This window comes from Phascolarctos cinereus, unplaced genomic scaffold (genome assembly GCF_003287225.1).
Source record: "Phascolarctos cinereus isolate Bilbo 61053 unplaced genomic scaffold, phaCin_HiC Scaffold_2;HRSCAF=192, whole genome shotgun sequence".
Classification (NCBI taxonomy): domain Eukaryota; kingdom Metazoa; phylum Chordata; class Mammalia; order Diprotodontia; family Phascolarctidae; genus Phascolarctos; species Phascolarctos cinereus.
The window spans coordinates 51,036,263-51,060,206 of record NW_027555625.1 but is presented as its reverse complement, the minus strand read 5'-3'; the positions used below and the strand labels follow the sequence as shown (position 1 = coordinate 51,060,206).

The 23,944-nt window shown below is 40.8% G+C and overlaps 1 protein-coding gene across 2 annotated transcripts in view; it reads left to right on the top strand.

Moving 5' to 3' along the window:
- The window catches only part of ACSF3 (acyl-CoA synthetase family member 3), a 234,265-nt gene that overhangs the window by 111,762 nt on the left and 98,559 nt on the right, over positions 1 to 23,944 (top strand). For both annotated transcript variants that reach the window (XM_020989140.2, XM_020989142.2), the window contains exon 7: positions 20,647 to 20,773. In XM_020989140.2, the coding sequence (XP_020844799.1) occupies positions 20,647 to 20,773 (127 nt within the window). The remainder of the gene's footprint in view (positions 1 to 20,646; positions 20,774 to 23,944) is intronic.

Sequence of the window (23,944 nt, the reverse complement as noted above, 5' to 3'; positions counted from 1 at the left end):
CTCCAGCCAGCTGCTTTTTCATTTAACGAGGACAGCTCGTCTTGCAGGGCTATGGTGCCGCAGCTTCCTCAGCCAACTTCTTCTCCCAAGAGTTTCCTTTCCTTTCTTAAGAAGGTGCCTGCCAGGCTTGAGTGAGACCATTCTCACTTTCCTTACTTGGTTTAGAAGTCTCATGTCCTTCTCTGAACACATCACTAAATCCTGGAGAGAGCCTGCTCCTGGGCACCCCACCTTCCCCCACTCCACATAAAATGAAATTTGGGGGCTTTGAATTTGAAGTCATCCTGTCCTCACGGTTCCATCCACATTTCCTTCTCCACCGACCTAGGACTGCCAACGAGTGACTACTTGGCTGTCCCTGATTTTTACATCTTCTCTCTGGGTTCCATGCAGGAGGGGGTTAACTTTCCCCGGCGTCAAATATTTGTTTGCTTTGTTTGGTATGATGCATATTTCATATGCTGTAGCTTCCCAGCTGGCAGAAGCCTGTAAACCTTGTAAGCATATCGGGTATTGTCTCTTTATTTATTTATTTTTTATTTTTTTATTTTTTTTCCAAATCGCTCACTTACACGAGAGCCAAACACCAGTCATTGACAATAGGGGTCTATCAATAGATAAATGGTTTCACAGCTGTATATAATGCTACACTATAACCAGGGCTTTTATATGAAATAATTTTCTCGTGCTGAGGATGCAGAGAGATCCACACAGGATGTGTAGATCACAGGGGCTGGCAGCAGGAGGACACTGCCAGGATGGGTCTCTGCTTCTCTCTTTATTTCTTCCCTTTAAAAAAAAATTAATTATCTCGTTGTTTATCCATATGCAAGCTGTCATTCTGGACAGCAAACTGCTCTGTTATTGCTTCTCCTTTCTACAGCCACCAATATCTCCCATCCTCTCCTTCCCTTCATTTCCTTCTCTTCCCCATCCCCCACCTCCCTCTATCGCCACCATCTGTTACTTGGTTGAGTGTGGCCAACTGCTGTACCTTCGCATACATGCAGAGGGAAGGGGTAGGGGGGAGTGGGGGGAGGATGTAACATACTGGGAAGAGAGCCCAGCAGGGGCCGGACAGTGCCATTCGCTGTGATAGGAAAGAACAGAAGGCACCCACTCTCATACACATTGGAAACCATAAACTTGGCTATGTGTACCTTGACTTTGGGGGTGTGGTAGATTTACCACCTATATAAAAAAAGAAAAAAAGAAAAGAAATGGTCAGGAGATAGCTCTTGCACTGAATGAGGAATCCAAAAAAAACTCTATCTGAAGTCATTCCATCTCTGTGGCTACAAGCCAGCTCTCCTCTTCTCCTGATTTAGAATTATAGGTAATCTCTTGGCTTCCCCAAGTCTTTGTATTTATCTTATCTGTACACTCTCCTCAGAAGGGGGTTACAATCCTCATTTTGCCATTGACTTGGTATGTCACTTAATTTCTCCATGCCTCCTTTTTTCATGTACAAAATAGGAGCAGTAAGGTCTTCCCTGCCCTACTCTTTATGATGCTGTAGGTCCTCTCCATATGAGGGTACTCTCCAAAAATTCTGGGAAATATAACAATCACCCAGGCTATAAGTGACTCATATTTTTATTTCAGCCAAAAGCAAGGTTTATTAGAATATCCATCATATTGGGCAGACTCTTAAGGAGTCTGAATGTTAGTGAGCTATTGGCTAGATTTTAAGAATCTAAGCCTGTGGCTAGACTATAAGAATGTGAGCAGTGGCTAGATTTTAAGAATCTAAGCCATGACTCATATTTTTTAAAAATAAATTTTCTTTGATATAGTTTAGGTTTTTTTATCTCCTACATTTCCCAGTGAATCTCTTCCACTCCATGCCCTCTAAGAGCTATCCCATTATAACAAAGAGTAAAAAAGAGGGAGAAAAAAACCCCAGTCTTGCAAAAACTAACAACATTTCTCATTCCTATTGCAATCACATATATGATACATTTTCATGAGATTCTTAGTAGCTTTCAATGACTTTCTTCCCTGTGTACCTAGGGCACCTTAGGGCATTTTGCTTGAAGTAAATGGTGGTAAAAGAAGTAAGTCAAATTTTTAAATCAGAACCATGCTATAATATCTCTAAAAAGGAAAAGACTAGACCCCTATATAGGCAATTCATGTCTCTTCTGACACTAGCAAATGAGCAGATTTAAAATCTACCAGTAAGGAAAAATTACTAACTGGTACAACCTTTTTGAGGAGTACCATGGCAGTGCTTATACACAGTAAAAGATATTAAAATGATCATGCCCCTTGACCCAGTACTTCCATTTTTAAGAGCTGTCTGTTTGAAGATTTTCATCATAACATTATTCATAACCACAAAAAATAAAAATAAAATTAACTCCCCAAACTGGAAATAACCTAAACCTCCAACAGTAAGGAAATAGTTAACTATGAAACATTAACATAATGGAGTACCAACATACCATTAAGACCAGTATGTATGAGGAATACAAAGAAATCTGGAAAGACTTTTGTGAAATAATGCAAAGAGGAAAAAAATAGCAGAGGTGGAAGGATAGAGGGCTCCCTTTCAACCATAGAAGAGGAAAAGTGACTGGTCAAAGGACCTTGATGATGACTTATAGGGAAGAATTGAAAACATGTTGTGCTACTTTATTCTTCACAATTAATTATTGCAAATGTTCATTATTTCTAAGCAACTATAGCTGGTTATATTGAATTTAATGTAAAGTTTTTCATGAAAATAGTAAAAAAAAATTAAAAACAAAAGGCAGCGGGTGGGGGGGAGGTTGAGCTTGTCTTGGCCGCAGAAACTTCATTGGTTATGAGCAGCACCAAAAAAACCTCTAAAAAGATATTTCTCCCAAGTCTAATGCCCAGATGTCATCTGGAAGGGGCACAGAAGCCATAATGTGTGAGTGGGCAGCAGTATCATAGGCACAGGCTTAGGGTCATGGGGCATATGTTGATTTTAGCATTTCTCTCTTTTCAAGGAAGGAAGGAAAGAATAGAGGGAGGGCAGAAGGAAGGAAGGTAAGGAGGAAAGGAAGGGAGGGAGGAAGGAAGGTAGGAGGGAGAGAGGGAAGAAGGGAGGAAGGGCAGAAGGAAGGAAGGTAGGAGGGAGGGAGGGAGGGAGGGAGGGAGGGAGGAAGATGTATTAAGCACCTACTGTGCACAAAGCACTCTACAAACATTCTCTCATTTGCTCCTCACAACAGTCCTGGAAGATAGGATTTCCGGCCCTTGAACACAGCCCCTCAAATAACCATCCCGTTTCACAGAATCACAGAGATAGAAGCAACCTCAGAGTCCCTGCCGCCCAACCTCTACCCAGCCAAGGATCCATTGTATGGTATCCCTAGAAAGTAGTTATCCAGCTTCCACCCCCGAAATGAGGACCCAGCCCCCCTGCTTGCTGAGCTGGCTCCTGTTATCTGGGGGTTTCTTTCCTTCTGAGGAGGTTTTCTCTTACATCAATCCTAAGTCTGCCTCTCTGCATCTTCCGTCTGCTTCTCTGGTTCTGCCTCCAGGGTCAAGCATGCCAAGTCACTCTCTTACACATGGTAATTTTTCGGAGACTTGGAGACTGCCATCATGACCTGCCCAACTTTTCTCTTCTTCAGATTGAATATCATCAATCCATCCGGCTGATCCTTTCATAGCATGGGCTCCAGACCCTTCAACGTCTTAGATCCCCTCTTATGGATGTGTGGTGACCTTCTTCAAATGCGATGCCCAGAACTCAAAACAAGGTTCCAGAAGGGGCCTCACTAGCCAGAAGTCTAGGAGGATTATCACTTCCTTATAGGAGTACCTATCTATAGGGGCAGCTAGGTGGCTCAGTGGATAGAACACTGGGCCTGGAATCAGGAAGACATGAGTTCAAATCTCTTCACACACTAGCTGTATGAACCTGGGCAAGTCACTTAACCTCTGTTTGCCTTAATCCATCGGAGAATGAAATGGCAAACCACTGCAGTGTCTTTGCCAAGAAAACCCCTTGGACCAGTACTGGTGTGCTGTGGTCCACAAAGAGCTGCACGCAACTAAATAAATGAACAACAGTATTATTCGCTGTGCCTCTTTTAATGAAGCTTAAAATTACATTAGCTTTTTTGGCTGCTGTTGTCCCACTAACAACTCATATTATGTCATAGCTTAGAATTCACTGAGCCCTAGTCTTTTTTTGTAGAACCATTTCATTTAAATGGTTTTTTTTAATTCTTTTTTCAAATTTAAATAGCATTTATTTTCTCTCTCTCACTCCTCCCCCCTTCCCCACTGGAAAAGAAAAAGAAAATCCTTAAAACAAATATGGATGGTCAAGAAAAATACACATACATGGTCAAGCAAAACAAATATTTGCATTGGCCACTCCGAAAAATGTATGGCTCACTCTGCATAGTTAGTCTCATCACCTGTCTGTGAGGAGGTAGACAGCATGCTTCATCAGTCCTGGGGAATCATGGCTGATCGTCACATCAATCAGTATCCTTGAGTCTTTTACAAGTGTTTATTTTTAGTATTGCTGTTATAGTAAAACTTATCCTCTTGATTCTTCTTCTTCATCATCATCATCATCACCACCACCACCACCATCATCATCATCATTATAGCTAACATTTATATAGCACCTACTGTGTGCCAGGCACTGTTCTAAGCAGTTTACAAATACTATCTCATGTGATCCTTGCAAGAACCCTGGGAGTTGAGCGCTGTTATTGTCCCCATTTTACAGTAGTTAAGGGACTTGTCTAAGGTCACACAGCTAGCTAGACTTGAACTCAAGACTTCCTGACTTCAGGCCCTATGCTCAGTGAACTGTAGTGCCGCCTCACTGCCTTTGCTCACTTTAGTAGAACCATTTAAAAGGAAATTTTGTGATTGAAACAGTGTATTAAGGACCAGTATCTAAAAGTAGATTGTGGGAAAATGTAAGTACTCTGAAATCTGAAAGTCCTGCAATGTGAAAATTGATGCATTTTTTTTTTGTATCCTGAACACCCACTGCCTGGCACATAGTAGTAGATGCCTAATAAATATTTGTAGATTGATTAATTGTGCCCCTCCCCCCAGGCAGAAACAACCTTTGTTGAGACAACCTACATTTCTAAACAGGGAACAGGTAAAGAGGACAGAGGCATGGAATTCTTTGTATCCTGGCCCAATTCTGGCTGGCTGCCACAGTAGTTGAGATGTGCATTCTGAAGTGACCTTTTACACATCTTTAATGAGGGGGGCCTAGAAAGTAGGAAGAAGATCTGATAGCTCGCTGTATTTATTGCCTCCCAAGCTCACTAACAAGAAAAACTTGAACTCTGGAGTACAAAGTTGTCAGCTAGCTGGTAGCTCAGAACTGATTTATGATGTTGAAATCTGTCTCGAAAAAGGTTAACGTCCTGAAAAGCTCGGCGGAGTTCCTTTATAACTAGTGTGGCCAAGTATCCTCGGTCTTGTCTAGGCTAACTTTGTCATGGGCTGCTGCTTTACAATGGTTATCTTTTGTCTATAACCCAAGAATATGACAGTGCTTTTTTTTTTAAAGATCTAATAGTGCGTGCGTGTGTGTGTGTGTGTGTGTGTGTGTGTGTGTGTGTGTGTTCCTTTTCATGGCTGTTCTCTTCGGATCAGCACCTTCTTCTAGGTGTGTAATTCTTAGCATCTTCCCAGGCTTTTTATTATTGATAGCCCTCTCAGGTGGAAAGTAAATGAATCTTACCATTCAGAGCCCATTATTAAAAGTGAATATTCTAAACTAGGATTCTCTGAAAAACATGTACAGTGTGGCCTGGATGGGGCTTGATTTGGAGAGTTCTTTTCCTCCTTCCCCCTCCCCCTAGCTCTGATTTAAAACAAAGCAAAACTCATCTCCTTTTCAGGAAGAGGGAAATAGCAGTCTGTCTAAATTACTTCACACTAGCCTGGCCCCAAACAGAGCGCTTGCCCCTGGCAAGATGAACATTTATACAAACAGTAGGATTTATTGGGATGAGTTTTTATGGTAGTGGAAGAATTAGGTCAAGTTCTACGTCTCCGTAAACCAATTAAGAATAAATTGGATGGGGCTTTTTCGAAATTCGAATTGAATTGTCCAGGCAGCATTTATATGCCTTTTGTTTCTAGTCCAGAAGTCCAGTAAGTAGCTGTGCCTATCAGCAATGAAAATCAATTCCCCAGAAGAGTGACTGTCTGTGGATTGATTAGACAGCTGTTTGTATGCAGCTGCTGATCAGCACGGACCAGGAAGGGGTCATAAATGATGATTGTATTCTCTGATGATTACTATGTCTTGTGGTTCTGGGGGACTGCCCTCCGAGCGACTCAGAGCACCTTATGAATCTCATTTCAGCTCTCTTTACAACTTGGTGGGCAGATTAGATTTTTTTATTGTTGTTTTATAGATGATGTTGAGTTTCAAAATGATTGAGAAAAAGCTTCTCGCCTGTGATTGGCTGAGTCAAATTAGAAGCCCACCCCCTAATTCCTGATTTACCCTAACATCAAACAGACCCTTTCCTTTGTTACTGTTGGCCCGTCTACACCGTGATACATGTCTTTTATGCCTTGTACTCCTTAAAGGTCACCAAAGGTTATTGATGAGAAAAGTTGAAACCCTGGAGGAAATAGTGATAGGTTGTTCAGTAGAAATTTTGAGAAGTTCATTGGGCGTAAGGCAGAATGAATGTTTAGCATTTAGACTCTCCTACTCTTGTCCAACGTGTTGTATGTATCATTGATCTAGGACAGTGGCTCTCAAATGTGGCGTCTGGTCCCTTTACATTCTTTTTTTTTTCTTTCCACAGTTTATTTAAAATATGGCCTTCATTCACAAAAATTCAATTCACAGACTTTTCAAGAGCTCATGTCTCATGTAATATGAGGCAAAGATATAAAGCCTATTTTATTTTTTTGTTTGTTTTTTATCCCTTTTACACTCTTAAAAATCATTGAGAACCCAAAGAGCATTTATTTATGTGGGATATATCTGTTACTATTTGCTGCTTTAGAAATTAAAATGGATTAATGTTATTATGAAAATAGTTTTGACATTACTGATCCCTAGAGAGGATCTAGGGACCTTCAAGGGCCCTCAGAGCACACTCTGATCTCAGAGATTTGAGGAATAAGGAGAGTATATTTGAGAAAAAATAATCATAGAACTTTGGTTTCATGGCGCCCCTCAAGGGGCCATTCCATTGCAGAGATTTCACCTAAACCTTTCCACAAGGAAGCCCCATAGCTTCCCTTAGTGATCTGTTCCAGGACATTGTTGTTCAATTGTTTGAGTTGTGTCCAACTCTTTGGGGTTTTCTTGACAGAGATACTGGAGTGGTTTGCCATTTCCTTCTCCAGCTTATTTTACAGATGAGGAAACTGAGGCCAACAAGGTGAAGTGACTTGCCCAGGGTCAAACAGCTAGTAAGTGTCTGAGGCTGGATTTGAACTCACTTAAATGAGTCTTTCTGACTTCACCTCCAGCACTCTATCTACTGTGCCAAAACCAGTGCCTTACATCCTTGTTAGTACAAGGTTCTTCTTAAGAATTGACCTAAATTCTTCCTAATGTAACAGGAGCCCATTCCTTCTTGATTTTTCCCTAGTGAAAAAAAGTGTAGCCATCCAGTACCCATTCTTACTTAGAGTAAGCCTTCATGTATTTCACTGTAATTGAGTCACCGTTGCTCCCTCCCTCTGCATGGGTCCTCTTCCTGTTTAGCTTTCTCTAAAAACAGCTGTGTGATGTAATGGATAGAGCGCTGGCTTTGGACTGGGACTCTCTCTGAGTTTCAATCCTTCTGAGATACTTCTTAGCCGGGTGACCCTGGGAAAGCCACTTCATTTTCTCCCGGCCTCCATTTCCTTATCTGTGATAGGAGGTAACACTAACACCTACCTCTTCGGTTGCTTTGAACATCAAAGAAAGGGGAGATGGGGGTGAAGAGTACCTACTATATAAGCATTTGGATAATAAGCATTTATAGAGTACCTACTATATAAGCATTTAGATAATAAGCATTTATAGAGTACCTACTATATAAGCTTTTGTATAATAAGCATTTATAGAGTACCTACTATATAAGCACTTAGATAATAAGCATTTATAGAGTACCTACTATATAAGCATTTAGATAATAAGCATTTATAGAGTACCTACTATATAAGCATTTGGATAATAAGCATTTATAGAGTACCTACTATATAAGCATTTAGATAAGCATTTATAGAGTACCTACTATATAAGCATTTAGATAATAAGCATTTATAGAGTACCTACTATATAAGCATTTAGATAAGCATTTATAGAGTACCTACTATATAAGCATTTAGATAAGCATTTATAGAGTACCTACTATATAAGCATTTGGATAATAAGCATTTATAGAGTACCTACTATATAAGCATTTAGATAAGCATTTATAGAGTACCTACTATATAAACATTTAGATAATAAGCATTTATAGAGTACCTACTATATAAGCATTTGGATAATAAGCATTTATAGAGTACCTACTATATAAGCATTTGGATAATAAGCATTTATAGAGTACCTACTATATAAGCATTTGGATAATAAGCATTTATAGAGTACCTACTATATAAGCATTTAGATAATAAGCATTTATAGAGTACCTACTATGTAAGCATTTAGATAAGCATTTATAGAGTCCCTACTATATAAGCATTTAGATAATAAGCATTTATAGAGTACCTACTATATAAGCATTTGGATAATAAGCATTTATAGAGTACCTACTATATAAGCATTTAGATGATAAGCATTTATAGAGTACCTACTATATAAGCATTTGGATAATACATTTATATATTATCTGTTGTGCCCCAGACACTGTGCTAAGCACTTTATACGTGTTATCTCATTTGAAAGGGGATGACATATGTGAAGGGCTATATACATGCTAGCTATTTTTATTAGTGTTAGAATTCCATTTCCTTGTAAGATTTCTTTTTAAAAATCCTTTAATCATACTTATCTTTCTCTAAGCCCTCTAAATTTTCTACAGATCCCCTAAATTGATCTGACAGTGAACATAGAATTACAGTAAGGGCTAACCAGAGTTAAATAGAATTTCTGCACACTTCCCACATTCTTCTATTTGTACATCTCAATTTTTTAAAGTTTAATTCTTATGTATTTATGTATTTATTTTTAGCATTCTTTTCTTTTTAAAATTTTAGTTCTAAATTCTCCCTCTCCTTCCCACCACCTCCCCCATCACTGAGAAGGTAAGCATTATGATAGTTGATGGGGTTTTTTTTTAAACAAGACTAATATATATTTAGTTTACTATCTATAATGTCTCACCCTCCAATATTTTTGCAACACGTGTGAAAATCTAATCTCATTTCATCTCGTATTTCTCCAGGAATGTTCTACCCCACCCCCAGTGAATTATCTTCTTTCTATTCTTGGTAACTGTAACTAAGATCTTCTCACTTCTGCAAACTTTGCCTAGTTCATTTGGGATCTCATCCCATTGTCTCTAGTGTTAACCCTATCAGCCAAGATGGTGACCTCTGGAGGCTTCACAAGTGGGAAATAAAGACTTGGCCTTTAAAAAGGTTAAGTTTAGGTTTCACCTAACACAATACCTGGCAAATAGTAGGCATGTGATGATTTTGCTGATTGATTGTGTTGGTTTTCTTAAGGCCAGAGTCTTTGTTTCCCACTGTGAAGTGTGCAGGTGTCATCATCCTTTTGGTGGGATGGTGAACACCAGAGAAAATGGAGTGAGATTCCAAACTGACTAGACAGAGTTTGTAGCAGTAAGAAGATATTACAGTTAAAGAGGTGAGGAAGCAGGGAGAAGGGATAATGTCCATCAGTAACTGGACAAAGTGGGCCTCAGAAAAGCAAGTAGACATGACCTATGCTTGCCACTACATGTGGACCCCCACTAGCCAGTGACTGCTTCAGAAAGAAGAATTTTTTATTTCTCTTCTGGGTGATTGAATTAACTCCTTTCTTATAGCAGCATATGGCTAATTAGTCTTCAGCATAACACAGTGAACAGAGGCTACGACGTGGACAGTAACATACAGCCCTGCCATGTGGTCTCTGCTGCACTAGGGAGATTTGAACTTTCTCTTCCATTATAGATAAACTAGAAGGAAATTTTTACAGCCTATTTGAAAAGTCCTGTCTTTTTTTTTTAACCCACTCTCAAAATAAATTATTTTTAACAAGGTAGATCTATTTCAAATTACTATTGATTGGAGTAAAGCAAAATTGATAGAAATCACTAAATTGATTACTTGGATCAAATGGATCATTTTTATTAGCCTAGTGTGATGAAATGATTGCAAACTTGGTCAAAAAGTGCTACAAGAATTTTTTTTTCATTCAGTGATCTTTTTCCTCTTCTGTCCATCTTCTTTCCCCTGAGTCGTTGATGAGTTCAGAGGGCTCATTTAGTATCCTTATGACGTTTGTCCCATTATTAGGAAACTGGATTGTGCCTCCTATGCGTTGTACTTTAGCTAGTAACATTGCAAAGCCTAAATCAGTGTCTTATAAACCCAGACTCTTTTTCCTCATAATAATAACCGACATTGATAAAATGCCTTCAGCTTTACAAGGCATTTTACATACATAATCTCAAAGAGGCAGCTAGGTGACATGGGTGAATGGAATGTTGGAAGTGAGGTCAGGAAGAACTGAGTTTTGATTCCCACCTCAGACACTTACTAGCAGTATGACCCTGAGCAAGTCACCTGACTTTTGCCCATCTCAGTCTCCTCATCTGTAAAAGAGGGATAACCTCCCAGGTTGTTGTGAAGCTCGGATGAGATCACATACAGGGTGTCCCCTGAGGCTTGGTGCAGTCTTAAGCAGTAATAGCTTAAAAGCTATTTTAAATATTTTAAGTTGTTGAATTACTTAAGCTATTAAAACTGCACCAAGACTTTTGGGACACCCTGTGGGTAAAGTGCTTTGTTTGCCTTCATTATTCATTGATCTCCTTCAATCTTTACAAAAACCCCATGAGTTAGGTGCAACAGATATCATCCCCATTGTAGAGACAGATAACTAGGGTTCAGAGGGTTCACCTTTGCAGCATCTCTCAAATATACCCCTTCTTTCCTCTGAGGCTGCCCTCGCATTGGCTCCCGTCCTCATCACCTCACACCTGGACTATTGCAATAGCCTGCTGGGGGAGTCTACCTGCCTCGAGTCATTCTCCTACTTGGTAAACTCCAGTGGCTTCCTGTCACCTCCAGGATAAAATACAAAATGATCTGTTTGGCATTCCAAGCCCTTTATAACCTAACCCCCTCCTACCTTCCCGGGCTTCTTGCACCTTACTCCCCATTATGGACTCTTCCATTCAGTGACACTGACATCCGGCTCTTGCACAAACCAGACACTCTGTCTCTCAGCTCTGGGCATTTTCTCTGGCTCTCCTCCATTCCTGGAACGTTCTCCCTCCTTTTCTCTGACTGCTGACCTCCCTGGCTTCCTTTGAGTAACAACTAAAATCCACTTTCTACAGGAAGCCTTCCCTAACCCCTCTTAATTCTAGCACCTTCCCTCTGTTAATTATTTCCAATCTATCCTGTATCTAGCTTGCTCTACATATATTTGCTTGCATCTTGTCTCTCCCACTAGATTGTAAGCTCCTTGAGGGCAGAGATTGCTTCTTTCTGTGTCCTCAGCATTTAGCACAGTGCCTGGCACGGTAGGTACTTAATAAATATTTACTGGTTGATGGGCTCATAGTCACACAGCTTATAAGTGTCAGAGGTGTGATTCAGACCTGGATTTCTCCTAAGTCCAAAGCTCCTTCCACTACACCATGGTGCCATACAATCATAGTATAGCAACCCTTATTAATATATTCTCTTTATTTATTATAGTGTCATTATTGTAAATAAGAACTCTAGGTCTACTAGTAGAGACTTCAAAAGCAAATATATAGTTGCTTATGTTTTGCCATAACAAAGTTCCCCCTTTTTAATATAATTTCCCTTTTTACCTAGAAAGCTAATATACCCCCTAAGCTTTATGTTGCCTCTGGAGTACCATACTTCAGTTTCCTATAGGAATAGATTTTTCTCATGTTCAGTTTGCATTCCTATTAATAACAGAGAGCCCCATCCCTTGCTCCTGGAAGCAAAGATTAATTAAGGCATTCTATGCCAGCCAACTGTTTTTCTCTGGCCACTGGAAACTCATGACTTCTCTGATCTACCTCAGAAGTTACCTCATTCCAAGCCTTCTGTCCTTAGGAGCCATATTTGGGTTACTGAATAATTAGCCCAAAGACTTAAGCATCTAAGATCTTTTGGGCTATCTCCAAATTTGTTACATCTCAGGGGCCTGCTTTATTCTGCAGCCATCTCAAAAGGTATGACAAAGTCTGAAGCTGACCTAAAAACCTTGAAGGTAAAACTGATTCTGAGTGTTCCTTAGGAGTGTCAATGGACTGTGGTCTTCCCTCCCTACCAATATAGTAGCTACTTGTCCTACCCTGATGCCAGAACACAGAGGTTCTCTGAACTCCATCAATGGCTTCTTTCCTTCTCAAGAACAATTCAGAGGCCGTTTTTATGTGCTATCATCCTGTGTGCCTCAGTTTCCTCATTTGTAAAATGACCTGGAGAACGAAGTGGCAAACTAGTCCAGCATCTTTGCCAAGAAAATCCCAAATGAAGTCATGAAGAATTGGACACACTGAAATGGCTGAACAACAGTAGCTTTGATCAAGCAAGTTTCTGTTTGCCAGGTAAGGATTCTCCCATATGTATAACCCATTTTTGTTGCCCTCTAATTAAGAGGTAAAATCGGGCAGCTAGGTGGCACAGTGGATAGAGCGCCGGCCCTGGATTCAAGAGGACCTGAATTCAAATCTGGCCTCAGACACATAACACTTACTAGCTGTGTGACCCTGGGCAAGTCACTTAACCCATTGCCTAACCAAAAAAAAAAAAAGAGGTAAAATCAAGGCATACAGATTATGCATTTTTAAATCACTAAGATTTGACTTTATCTGTGGAACTTATTATAACTTCTTGTTTTCCCAAAGGGAAAATAGACTCTTATCCTATGCACCGTATTATTCAAGTGCAACCAGGTGAATCCATCTGCTGATTGGCAAACATCAAACACCCATCTTCCTGGACTTTGCATAGCTGACTGGTAAAATTATGGCATTAAAGCAGTTAAAATGTGTATTAATAAGCCTACAGGACTTAGGAGGAACGTTAGAAATCATCTACTCTAGCTCTCTCATTTTGCATTATGGGGAGACTGAGGCTCAGGTCATCATAACATATTTTGTAAATAGGAAATTTTTTTTTTAGTGAAATGGCCCAAATTTTTCAATATCCACTCATAACTTAGGTCAGCAGTGTCAACAAAGGGCAGGGAGGGGAGGCCTTCAAGATTTTGCAAAGTAAGGCAACCATCTTCCTTTAAAAAATGGCAGAGAAATAACTTGACTGCACCATTGTCAGAAGGGCACGTGCTCTGACTTATTTTTTCACCAGTGGTGATGGATATAGTCTAATCCATCTTCAGTCTTTTGCCTAGTCTCCTTTATGACCAACAGACTTTGTGCTCTTGTTGAAATATGTGACATTGTTTAGTTTTGAACTTAGATTGCCATGAAGGCCTGGAACATTAGTGTGCAGACGGTGTGAATCAGGTGCGAATGATTTGTCAGTTTGCAAAGCCTTAAACCTACATTTTAATTTATGCCACTTCAAGGAATAGGGGATGCTGGCACCAAACTGGTTGCATCCTCTTTGGACACCAGGGAATGGTGCCAGTGACATTCTGAGTTCTGCAAGCAAAATCCTATTAAGATAACGTCACGGCCTTTCTGTTTTACTGTTTGCAAGCCAGCCATAACATCATTAAATTACACAACAGGGAGGTGCCTGCTGCCAAGGAGTTCCACTCTAGATAAGATGTGGATTGAGCCTCTGCCAAAATCTGAGTAGATATGACGAGAAATTTGGAGTTCATTCAGCATGCGATTCCTCTTAGATGGAGCAGCAGCCAGGTAAACGCTCTGGGTGCTTTATTTCCCAAAGCTCGACACCCTGCCCTTCTTTTGGGGGCATGTCAAGAATTCCGTTCGATCTTTTGTAGCTGCAGGCAGAAATAATGGGTCGTATTTCTGCCCAGTAGGGCAGCAGATTTCCTTCTAAAGCACCAAGCAGTTCACCTCTAGAGGAGGCACGAAGATGTTGGCCATGCTTTCAAAGGACCAAAAGGAGACCATTAAAGGGTTCTGCTCAAAATCAGGGAAAGCTGCAAAAGATAGAAATTCCACTGAGGTTGTGTTCTATGGCTCAGATACCCTGGAGGGGTTCAAGGCCAAGACCATCCTTGGCTCCTCTGCACATTTCTATTGATTGGGCCAATTCAGATAGGGAGCCAGATACCTGCTGACAGGAAAACCTGTTTATGGTCACTGTTACATGACATGTGCATGTGTGTGTGTGTGTGTGTGTGTGTGTGTGTGTGTGTCCATGCACTTGTGTATATGTGTGTGTGCATATACATGTGTGTGTTTATGTACATGCATGCATATATACATACATATGCACACACACGAAGAGAGTGAGTGAGTGTTTAGGTCCTAGGTCTATCTGCATAGATAGACGTTTTTTAAGTATGTTCAGGGGATTTTATGTGTATATTTGCACCAGTTTTATTTACATACACACAAAACACAGTCAGGTAGTCAGATATCTCTTAGGCGCCATCTGAGTGCCAGGCACTGTGCTAAGCACTGGAACGCAAAGAAGGGCAAAACAAAACAAAAGCCAGTCCCTGTCCTCAGGGAGCTCACAGTCTAATAAGGAGGCAACTTACAAATGACTGCATACAGATAAGCTACATATGGGATAAATTGGAGATGATCCCAGAGGGAAGGCACTGAGATTAAGGAGGACTGAGAAAGACTTCTTTCAAAAACTGGTTCTTCAGGTGAAACTGGAGGGAAGCTTGGAGGTAGAGATCAGGAGGGAGAGGTTTCAGGCATTGGGGACAGACTGAGAAAATGCTCTTGATTCTGAAGCAGTGCCACACATAAGGAACATGTGTATGTATATGTGTGTGTGTGTGTGTGTGTATGCACAGGTATATGCATACATGTATATGTGTGTATATACATACTTGTGTGTAATACACATTCTACATACCTATACTAGTATACTCATTTATGTATATGCATATATACAAACATGTATATGTGTGTATATGTGCGTGAGGAGGGAGAACCCTAAGGTAGGCAGAGGGCGGAGACAGGCCATTGCCAGAGAGAACTTATAAATGGAGTCTAGCAAGTACTCAGCTACCAATTAATTTCTTTAGTGTAGCTAAAGAGCAGTCAGAAAACCCCACAAAACAGAAGTATAGGGGAGAAGAAGCCTAGCAGACAGGATCAACCAGTGTTAAGAACAGCAAAAAATGTTTGTAGCCTGTGACGTTTTTACCAGCTGTTCAGATTTAACGCATGTCATGTATGGAAATGAAATGCAAATATAGCCTGTTTTTTTCCCCTTTGCCCATAATTTGGAGGCTAAGATCTGTGGGCTGATACCCATTGGCCTAGTAGACTATAAGCTCCTTGAGGGCAGGGACTGTTTCTCAACTTCAGCTTTGGATCTCTAGTCCCTAGCCAGAACGCTCAGGAAATGTTTGCTGAATCAAGTTGGCTTGTTACATGACCAATCCACGTAGCCTTGTGGCTTGAATCGGTATGACTGCAGCCCCACAATACCCGTCTATTAAATCTACTTGAGGCCTTCCTAGTTTTCCCACTGAAGGTCTTTCTCGCAGAACCAGCCTGATCTGAGGCTCTCCTTCACCTCCATCTCGTCATTAAGTGTTAGGAGGCTTTGTGTGGTCAAGGACCACAGGTGCCCCCTGCTGCTACCTGCGGGTAACTGCCTGCCCCTTTGTCAGGTGGACTGGGTCTCATTCCCCAAAGCCTGGACGAATGAACGCTAACTTGGAGGTTGTCTTGTAGCTTCCAGGTCGGTCTTAGTTATTAGTCACTGAAGCTGGAGTCACTCACCGTAAGGTCCGTGAATGAGCTTGACTTACCCACAGTGGCTCCTTAGAAAGTGTGGCACAGAACAGGATGAGAGGTGCTTACAGGTGTTGTTGTTTTGATCAACTCATTTTAAAATATATTTCTTGATATTTTCAGCAATGACTACAGGATTTGGAAAAGAGGTATCAGATGTTCTCTGCCAGAGCTGCTCCTCAGCTGGCTTCCCTGGGTGAAGAGAGGGAATCACACTTTTCCCTTAAGATGGACACTTGGTAGCTGGTAGTGCCAAGTGCCACACCTGGCAGCTGGTGTCCTCGACAGCTGTCATTTCAAAGGCTGGGCCTTTCCCCAATCGACAGAAATTATTCCAGTTAAGTCAGCCATAGTCACCACTGAAAAGGCCAGTGCAGCTTCTTGGCAGACTCCTGAAGGCTGAACAAACCCCTTCCTAGAGAGGAGAATACTGGATTCAGTGACCTTTGCGGCCAGTGAGTGGGAAACTTGGCAAAACCCATTTTGCCCACTGGGTCCAAGATGTGTTTAGAGAAGAAGACATGAAAAACAAAGAGTATCTCTCACCAGATTTGTTCCAGAGGTCACCTTATCAAGCACTGAGATCCCTAGCAGCAGTCCTCAATTCATTGTTAGGGTGGTCTCAGAAATACAGAGTGCTTTTCTATCTACAATGGCAGGGAATTGGGGTTTTGGAAATGTTGCTTCTAACTTTGGAGGGGGGGAGAGAGAGAGAAAAAGAGAGAGAGAGAGAGAGAGAGAGAGAGAGAGAGAGAGAGAGGAGAAGAGAGAGAGAGAGAGAGAGAGAGAGAGAGAGAGAGAAAGAGAGGGAGGAAAGAAGAAGGTAAGGAAATTAAAAATGTTCCAGAAAAAAAGAAAGACTATTATGGTGTTGTTATTTTTGTTATATTTACCAGGGAGTTTGGTAATAGGATCCACATGAGAAAGGTGATTCTCTTTGAGAAGCAGGCCAACAGAATTATAGATAAATAATATAATTTTATATGTATAAATAGTCCAACAGTATAACCTTCAACTGAGGCTCCTCTGTTGAAAGTAATATGTGATGTGTTTGTTTTGGACTCCACATATTACAAAGGAGACTGATGACGCTGGATGTCTCTCCTAGAGAATTCTGTAAGCCCTCTGGTTTCTTTACAAACATAGTTCCAGGTGACTTCCCTATGTTCCCATATTCTACAGCTCTATTTAAAATTTTTTTTCTGAAATATTAAGCATCTATTTTTTTTCTTCCTCCCCTACAAATGAAAAAAAGAAAAACAAAGTGAAAACCCTTGTAACAAACATAATCAAGCAAAACAAAAAAATTCCCACATTGGCCATGTGCACAAATCTATGCCCGCTATGCATATTCGTCTATCCTCTTTCCATTGGTAGATAGAATGTCATGCTTCATCATCAGTTCTCTGGCATCTTGATTGATTATTGAGTTGATCAGAAGTCTTAAGTCTTTCAAAATTGTTAATTTTTACAATATTGATGTTCTAGTATAATTTCTCCAGGTTCTACTTACTTTACTCTGCATCGGTCCATACAGGTCTTCCAAGTTTCTCTAAAGCCATCCCTTTTGTCATTTCTTACATCACAGTAGTATTCCATTACATTCATATGCCATTAATTTGGAACAAGCCATTCCCTGTTTAATGGGCTGCCTCTTAGTTTCTAGTTCTTTGCCAATATAAAAAAGAGCTGTAATAAAAATTTTCATACCTGTGGGATCCAGAGTGATATCAGAGAAGTATGAGAAGTTTAATTTCTTGTCTTGTTAGATATTGGTATAACTAATGCATAATAACCTCATAGTATCTTAAGTTTCCATTCCCCCCCTATGTTTTCTAATGTGCACAGAATGGTCTTGCATGATTCAAATGTCCTTTCTTTTGTATTTGAAAGTCCTTCTCCTGATCTTTTGCAGAATTTGTTGTTTCTGAATTGAATTGTTCAATTTAACTGCTGTGTATCTTGGAATTTGCAGCCTTGGGTTTTTTTTTTTCTGGAGGTGATTTGTGAATTCTTTCCATTTTCTATGTTCAGAGGTTCTGGGCAGTTTTCTTCTATTATTTCCTGCATTATGGTGGTAAGGATTTTTTTGTCCAGTCCTGTTCTTCTGCAAGACCTTTGATGTTTAGGTTGTCTCTCTGACTCCTGTCTTCAAGATCAGTACATTTTCCTTGTATAGTGAACGTATTTTCTTTTAATGTTACTGCTTTTTGCGTCTTTTCTTTCAGATTGTCCTTCACTTCCATATATTTGCATTCCTCATCTATTGTTTTCTCTTTTGTTTCTTTGTTGAGACTTTCCAGTTTTTCTATTCTGCCCATTATTTTTGCTATGCAGGCTGTAAATTCTGTTCTCACACTTCTCATTTCTCTTTTGAATCCCTCAGGAACAGCATGTTATGATTCTATGTTCTCACATTCCACATGGTCCTCTGTTTCATTAAGTACTATATCGTTTTCCCTTATTTTATATTATTTATTCATGGATTCCTGAACTTGTTTAATTGATCTGGAGGCTATAGTTCCTTCTGTTCTTAATGTTTACCTGTTGATTTATCTACTTATGTCCAAGGTCTTTGAGTTGTCTTCTTCCTAAGATTTTTGGTAATTTCAGACTCCCCTTTCCCTGCCCCCTGGTTTGTTACTCGCATGACCTGGAAGTGTATATCCTAAGTTTCAACAAAAACAGTTTAAAAGTCCTGGGAAATTTATTGAAGATGCCAGGAAGATCTTTTAGTCCAAATTGTTGTGGACTGTTGCAGAATGCAAAACAGGATAAGACCTTGAATATGAGCTTTCTTGGGGAAAAGCTGGTCAATTAAGGGCAGTACTTGGGAGTTCAGAGCTACATATCTTATTAAGATTAAAAACAGAAAGAATTGTGGTATCTTCAGTATCACTGCAGTCATAATGTAGATTGTCCTGGCCATGAGTAATTTTGTAATTGGAAGGACAAGGAGATCATTTGTTAAGGAGGATGAAAGAGATTTTTTATCTAGATTTTATCAGTACATGGTTATGGGGATGAGAAGCAGATTCTCACAGCCACTAAAACCATCAGCTCTAAACATCAGCGAACCTCAGCTCCTCAATGTCTGCCTTTTCCTTTTGTAATGTATCCTGTCATTGTTTTTAATGCTGCAGATACTTGTACCTCCTTCTCTACATTCTCCCCATTCCTTTGCTTATGGCGTTCCACATTGCTAGAATAAACCCTCCTTTCTCACCCTCATCACTCATCCCATATTTATCTGTTGAAATCACTCCTTTCAAGGCCTAAGTCAGATGCCACCTTCTCTATGAATCCTTCTCTGGTCTCTTCAGATGAAGGGACTCTCCCTCTCCTCCTATTTCTTATACCATTTTCCTGGGTGATGTTGATGGTGATGATAACAACTAACATTTATATATCAGACACTGTGCTTTACAAATATCATCTCATCCTCACAGCAACCCTGGAAGTTAGATGTAATTATTATCCTCATTTTACAGTCAAGGAAACTGAGGTGAACAATGCTGAAGTGACTTGCCCAAGGTCATACAACTAGTTAGTGTCTGAGGCTGGATTTGACCTCAGCTCTTCTTGACTCCAGGCCCAGAGTTCTATCCAAGTACCATGATTATTTGTGTATGTGTTTTTCTTTTCTCCTATTAGATTAAAAGTTCCTCTTAGAACAGGGCCTATTTTATCTTTATTTTTGTATCCACTCCAGCTACTCGCATCCAAGCAGTTGCTTAATAAAAGTATAATTAATTAATAGATAGTTTCATAATTTGTTATTCTCATCTTATGACATGCCTCCACTGTTCATTGGCCCGGGTCTCACCTGTTGTGATAGTTTTTCTCTCCTCCACTCCCTAGTCCTGGCACCTACTCCCTCCACAGCCCAGCTGCTGTAACTGGCTAGAGCAGACCCTCGGGTTCATCCCTTCTTTGCAAGCTTGGGTGAAAAGCTGCCATCCAAGCTCCAATCTGGGGGCAAGCTTTGCTGTGTGCTCAGAGCAACGTTTGATTTCACAACTGACGTCCCACAATTCCTGAAACAAGAGGAAAATCAATGCTCTGCTGTAAAACTGTCCAGGATCAAGCTGCAGGATAGAAATGGCAGTAGCTGGACAGGAGTCCATCTATCAGAGGGAGCCAGTGACTAGAAAAGCCCATCTATATTGGAAAAGCAGTCATGGAAAGGAAAAATTTAGAGCAGCTTTCATTTTCTTCATTTAAACTGAAAATCTAGCGAACAGAGGCTGTAGAGAGAAGCTGTAGCAGAGAGCCTCTTCCAGATACACCAGATGCTTTGTACGACAGACAGTAGGCTTCGGGTGGTTGACTGATTGTAAGCTGCCTGAAGGCAGTGTGCTTGTGTCCTCCATACCCCATGTAGAACTGGGGAGACTGTCACGGGCTATATGCACTCAGGGAATAACTGTTCCGCACTGTGGGAGAAATGCGTTAGGATCAGAACTGACCACGCCTCAGTGTGACCTGTGTTTGGCCAGGCAGGAATGCTCCCTGGCTTCCCGGCTGCATGGTTCTCTTTTCTTGCCTTGCTTTAAAAATTTTAAGATTCACCGTCTTCCCCCCTGCTTTTCTTTAGGTGACTCTGGGCTCAGAGGGCAGAGAAGGGGAACTTTTGGTGAGAGGCCCTACAGTATTTCGAGAATACTGGAACAAGCCTGAAGAAACCAAGAGTGCTTTCACACCCGATGGCTGGTTTAAAACAGGTATGAGCCACTTATACTTTTCATGTACTCAGTCTGAAAAGAGGATTCACCGAGAGGCGGTTTAGGGAGAGCGGAAAGGGCCACGACCTCAGTCTGGTCAGAAATCCCAGTGATGAAATTTACTGGATGTGTGATTTTGAACAAGTCCCTTTACTTTTCTGTGACTTAGTTTCCTCATTCATAAAATAGGTATGATTGTACTTGTGCTACCTACCTTACAAGGTTGGAAGGAAGGTTTTTACACACATACAAATGCACACACATGCAGTGTAGTTTTAAAAATATGCACATATTTTTAAAGTCCCAAGAGTTTTAATGCCATTTTAAGCTATTAAGACATATACCCATATGTTCATATATGTATATATGTGCATGTATATCTGCATATACACACAGAGTATCCAGAAAATATTGGTGCAGTTTCAAGCTTAAATCGTGTATGCATACATACACAAGTATGTGCATACATGTGCACATGTACACACATGTTAGCATATTTTTGTGTTTATGTGTTGCGTATGTATGCATACACATGTTGATATGTGATTATGCATGCACATGTGCATTATGTGTATACATAATGTGATTGTGCATGTATACACATATATTACATGCTTGTGTATGTATGCATGTGTGTTAATATATTTTGATGATGAAGAAAAGGAGGACACTAGATACTGTCTTGCATTCCTTCTTGGGGATCAGCCCTGGGTTCCCTCTCAGAGCATCCTTGAAGAGCATAGGTATGTAGTAGGAAAATGTCATGACCAGATGAGGTGAGATGACCTAATTCCATGGAGCAAGATAAAATGGAATTGGCTATGATTGACTCATGTGGATCCTGTCTGTGGGTTCTCTCTGACTGCCAGATTCAAAATGGAGACTACTCCAGGAGCTTCAGTTCTCCAGGTACCCGGGAACATGATTCGCTCTCCATGATAGACGTGTTTTCTGAAAAGGTCTGTGGAAATTAGATCATTTTGGATGCACTACAAAGAATGCTCTTGAAATGCAAGCGATCACCCTGACCCGTCCCCAACTCACTGGTTTTGTAAATCGGTCTTTCTTTACATCAGGTGGTGCTGTTTTTTTAATTTTGTTTTTTAAAGTGAGGCAGATCTGCATGAAATTTTGGTTGTCTCCATTTGTGGGTCATTTTGGACTCGAGGCTCTAATTGCTCATTGAAGAGGCTGAATCAGTGAGATCAGCTCGGTCGTCATGGATCATTTCTTGGTCTTCTCTTTCTCTCCCACCCTACCCCCATGACTCCAGTGGAATGAGTCTTGGGTCTATCTCTTCATAATATCAAAAGCCTCACACCATGAAGAGCCCTATTCATTCCCTCTGACCCCTTCCTGCTGCTCACTGGGATCTAAAACAATTTTTATCTGGGTAGCACAGAGGATAGAGTACTGGACTTGGACTTAGTAAGTTGTTGTTCAGTCATGTCTGACTCTCCATGACCCTGTTTGGAGTTTTCTTGGCAATGATACTGGAGTGGTCTGCCATTTTCCTTTCAGTCTCACTTTACAGATGAGGAAACTAAGGCAAATAGAGTCACCCAGCTAGTGTCTGAGGCCAGATTTGAGTCTAAAAGATGAGTCTATCTCGTCTGACTCCAGGCCCAGCGTTCTATCCACTGGGCCACCTCACTGCCCTGGAGTTAGTAAAAACCTGAGTTCAAATGCTGGCTCAGTCACTTATTAGCTTTGTGATCCTGGGAAAGTGATTTAACCTTTCTTCATCTATAAATGGGGTTAATAATAAGACCTACATCACGGGCTGGTTGTGGAAATCAAGTTAGATAACACATGTAATAAGCACCATATAAATGCTGGCTATCATCAGCATTATTATTATTTTACTTAACATTTTTCCATACATTAAAACCTCTTCTGTGTAGCCTAGCAGAGGCAAACCTGATCCATTATTTAAAGTAATGAAGGATGAAGGTGTGTCATGCAACACTTGTCAGCCAGAGTCAAAGAGAAGCCAGGATTAATTTCCACAGGATCTCAGAAGCTGCTTGTTTTGTTCATTTGAAGATGTCACGGCACCTCTGGAATTTACATGCAGGTCTCATTCCTGCGATGTCAGTGGGTCCTTTCAGCTTGAGCATTTGAGGAACATCTGCTTCCAGGCTGGCTCCCAGAGCAGAGTGTTCTGGGGGTACCTCCTCTCTCCTACCCCCTCATTCCTCTCTCCAATCCCCTCACCCATTCTGTAAGAAGTTGATCAGGGCCTAGTCCTTTGTCGATGAGAACAGAATGATGATGTCAGAAATTAGAAGAGATCTCCAGTTTTTTTCCTCTTCGTAACTCACCAGTGCCGTAATCAGAGAAATGCACCCACCATTCATGTGACAAATCGGGTCACAGAATTCCCATTGTGGAAGGATCCCCTCTCCATGGCCAGTTAGTGCAACTTAAACCCCAAAAGGAATCCCTACTCACAACATGCCTGGTGGGTGGTTATCCAGTGCAGACTTCTGATGTGGGGGAACGCACTATGTCCCAATCCACTTACATTCTATTTGTTAGGGTGTTTTTCCTGACATTGAGCCTTTGATGTCCTAAGTCAGTGTCCTTTTGGAGACAACTGTTGATCCCACTGACCTAGTAAACTCGTACAAAGAAATGGCCACAAATAGGAAGATGGGCCAGCATTGAGAACAAAACCCAATCCCACTCTTGCCTGAGGCAGGGGGGTGGGGGGAGGTTCGTGAGATGTAACCTGGTGTTTATAAACTTTTTAAAAAATATTTTGATAACTATTTCAATATGATTTATTTCCTCTGTAGTTCTATGTATTTTATTTTCTGCATTTTCAAATGTAGTTTTGAGAGGAGGCTTCACCGGACTGCCAGAGGGTCCATGGCAGAAAAACAGTTTAAGAAGCCCTGCTCTAATGGGCCCACACCCCAGAGCTGATCTTGTCCTGCTCCTGCCACCACGCCTGATGGGAAGGCAGACCCCAACTCCATTCCATCCCCATCAAGGGGATGAGAAGGGGTGCTCCTGGGATTCACTTCACAGGGATACCAGAAGTTTGCAAGGAAAAGGAGCGATCCTTACTTTTAAACTATGTGTTCTCTCTGCACCAGAGAAGAGTCCATTTTTAGAAACTTTAGACTCAAGACGGGTTCTGTAAACCCCTTCCTGGTTGCTGTT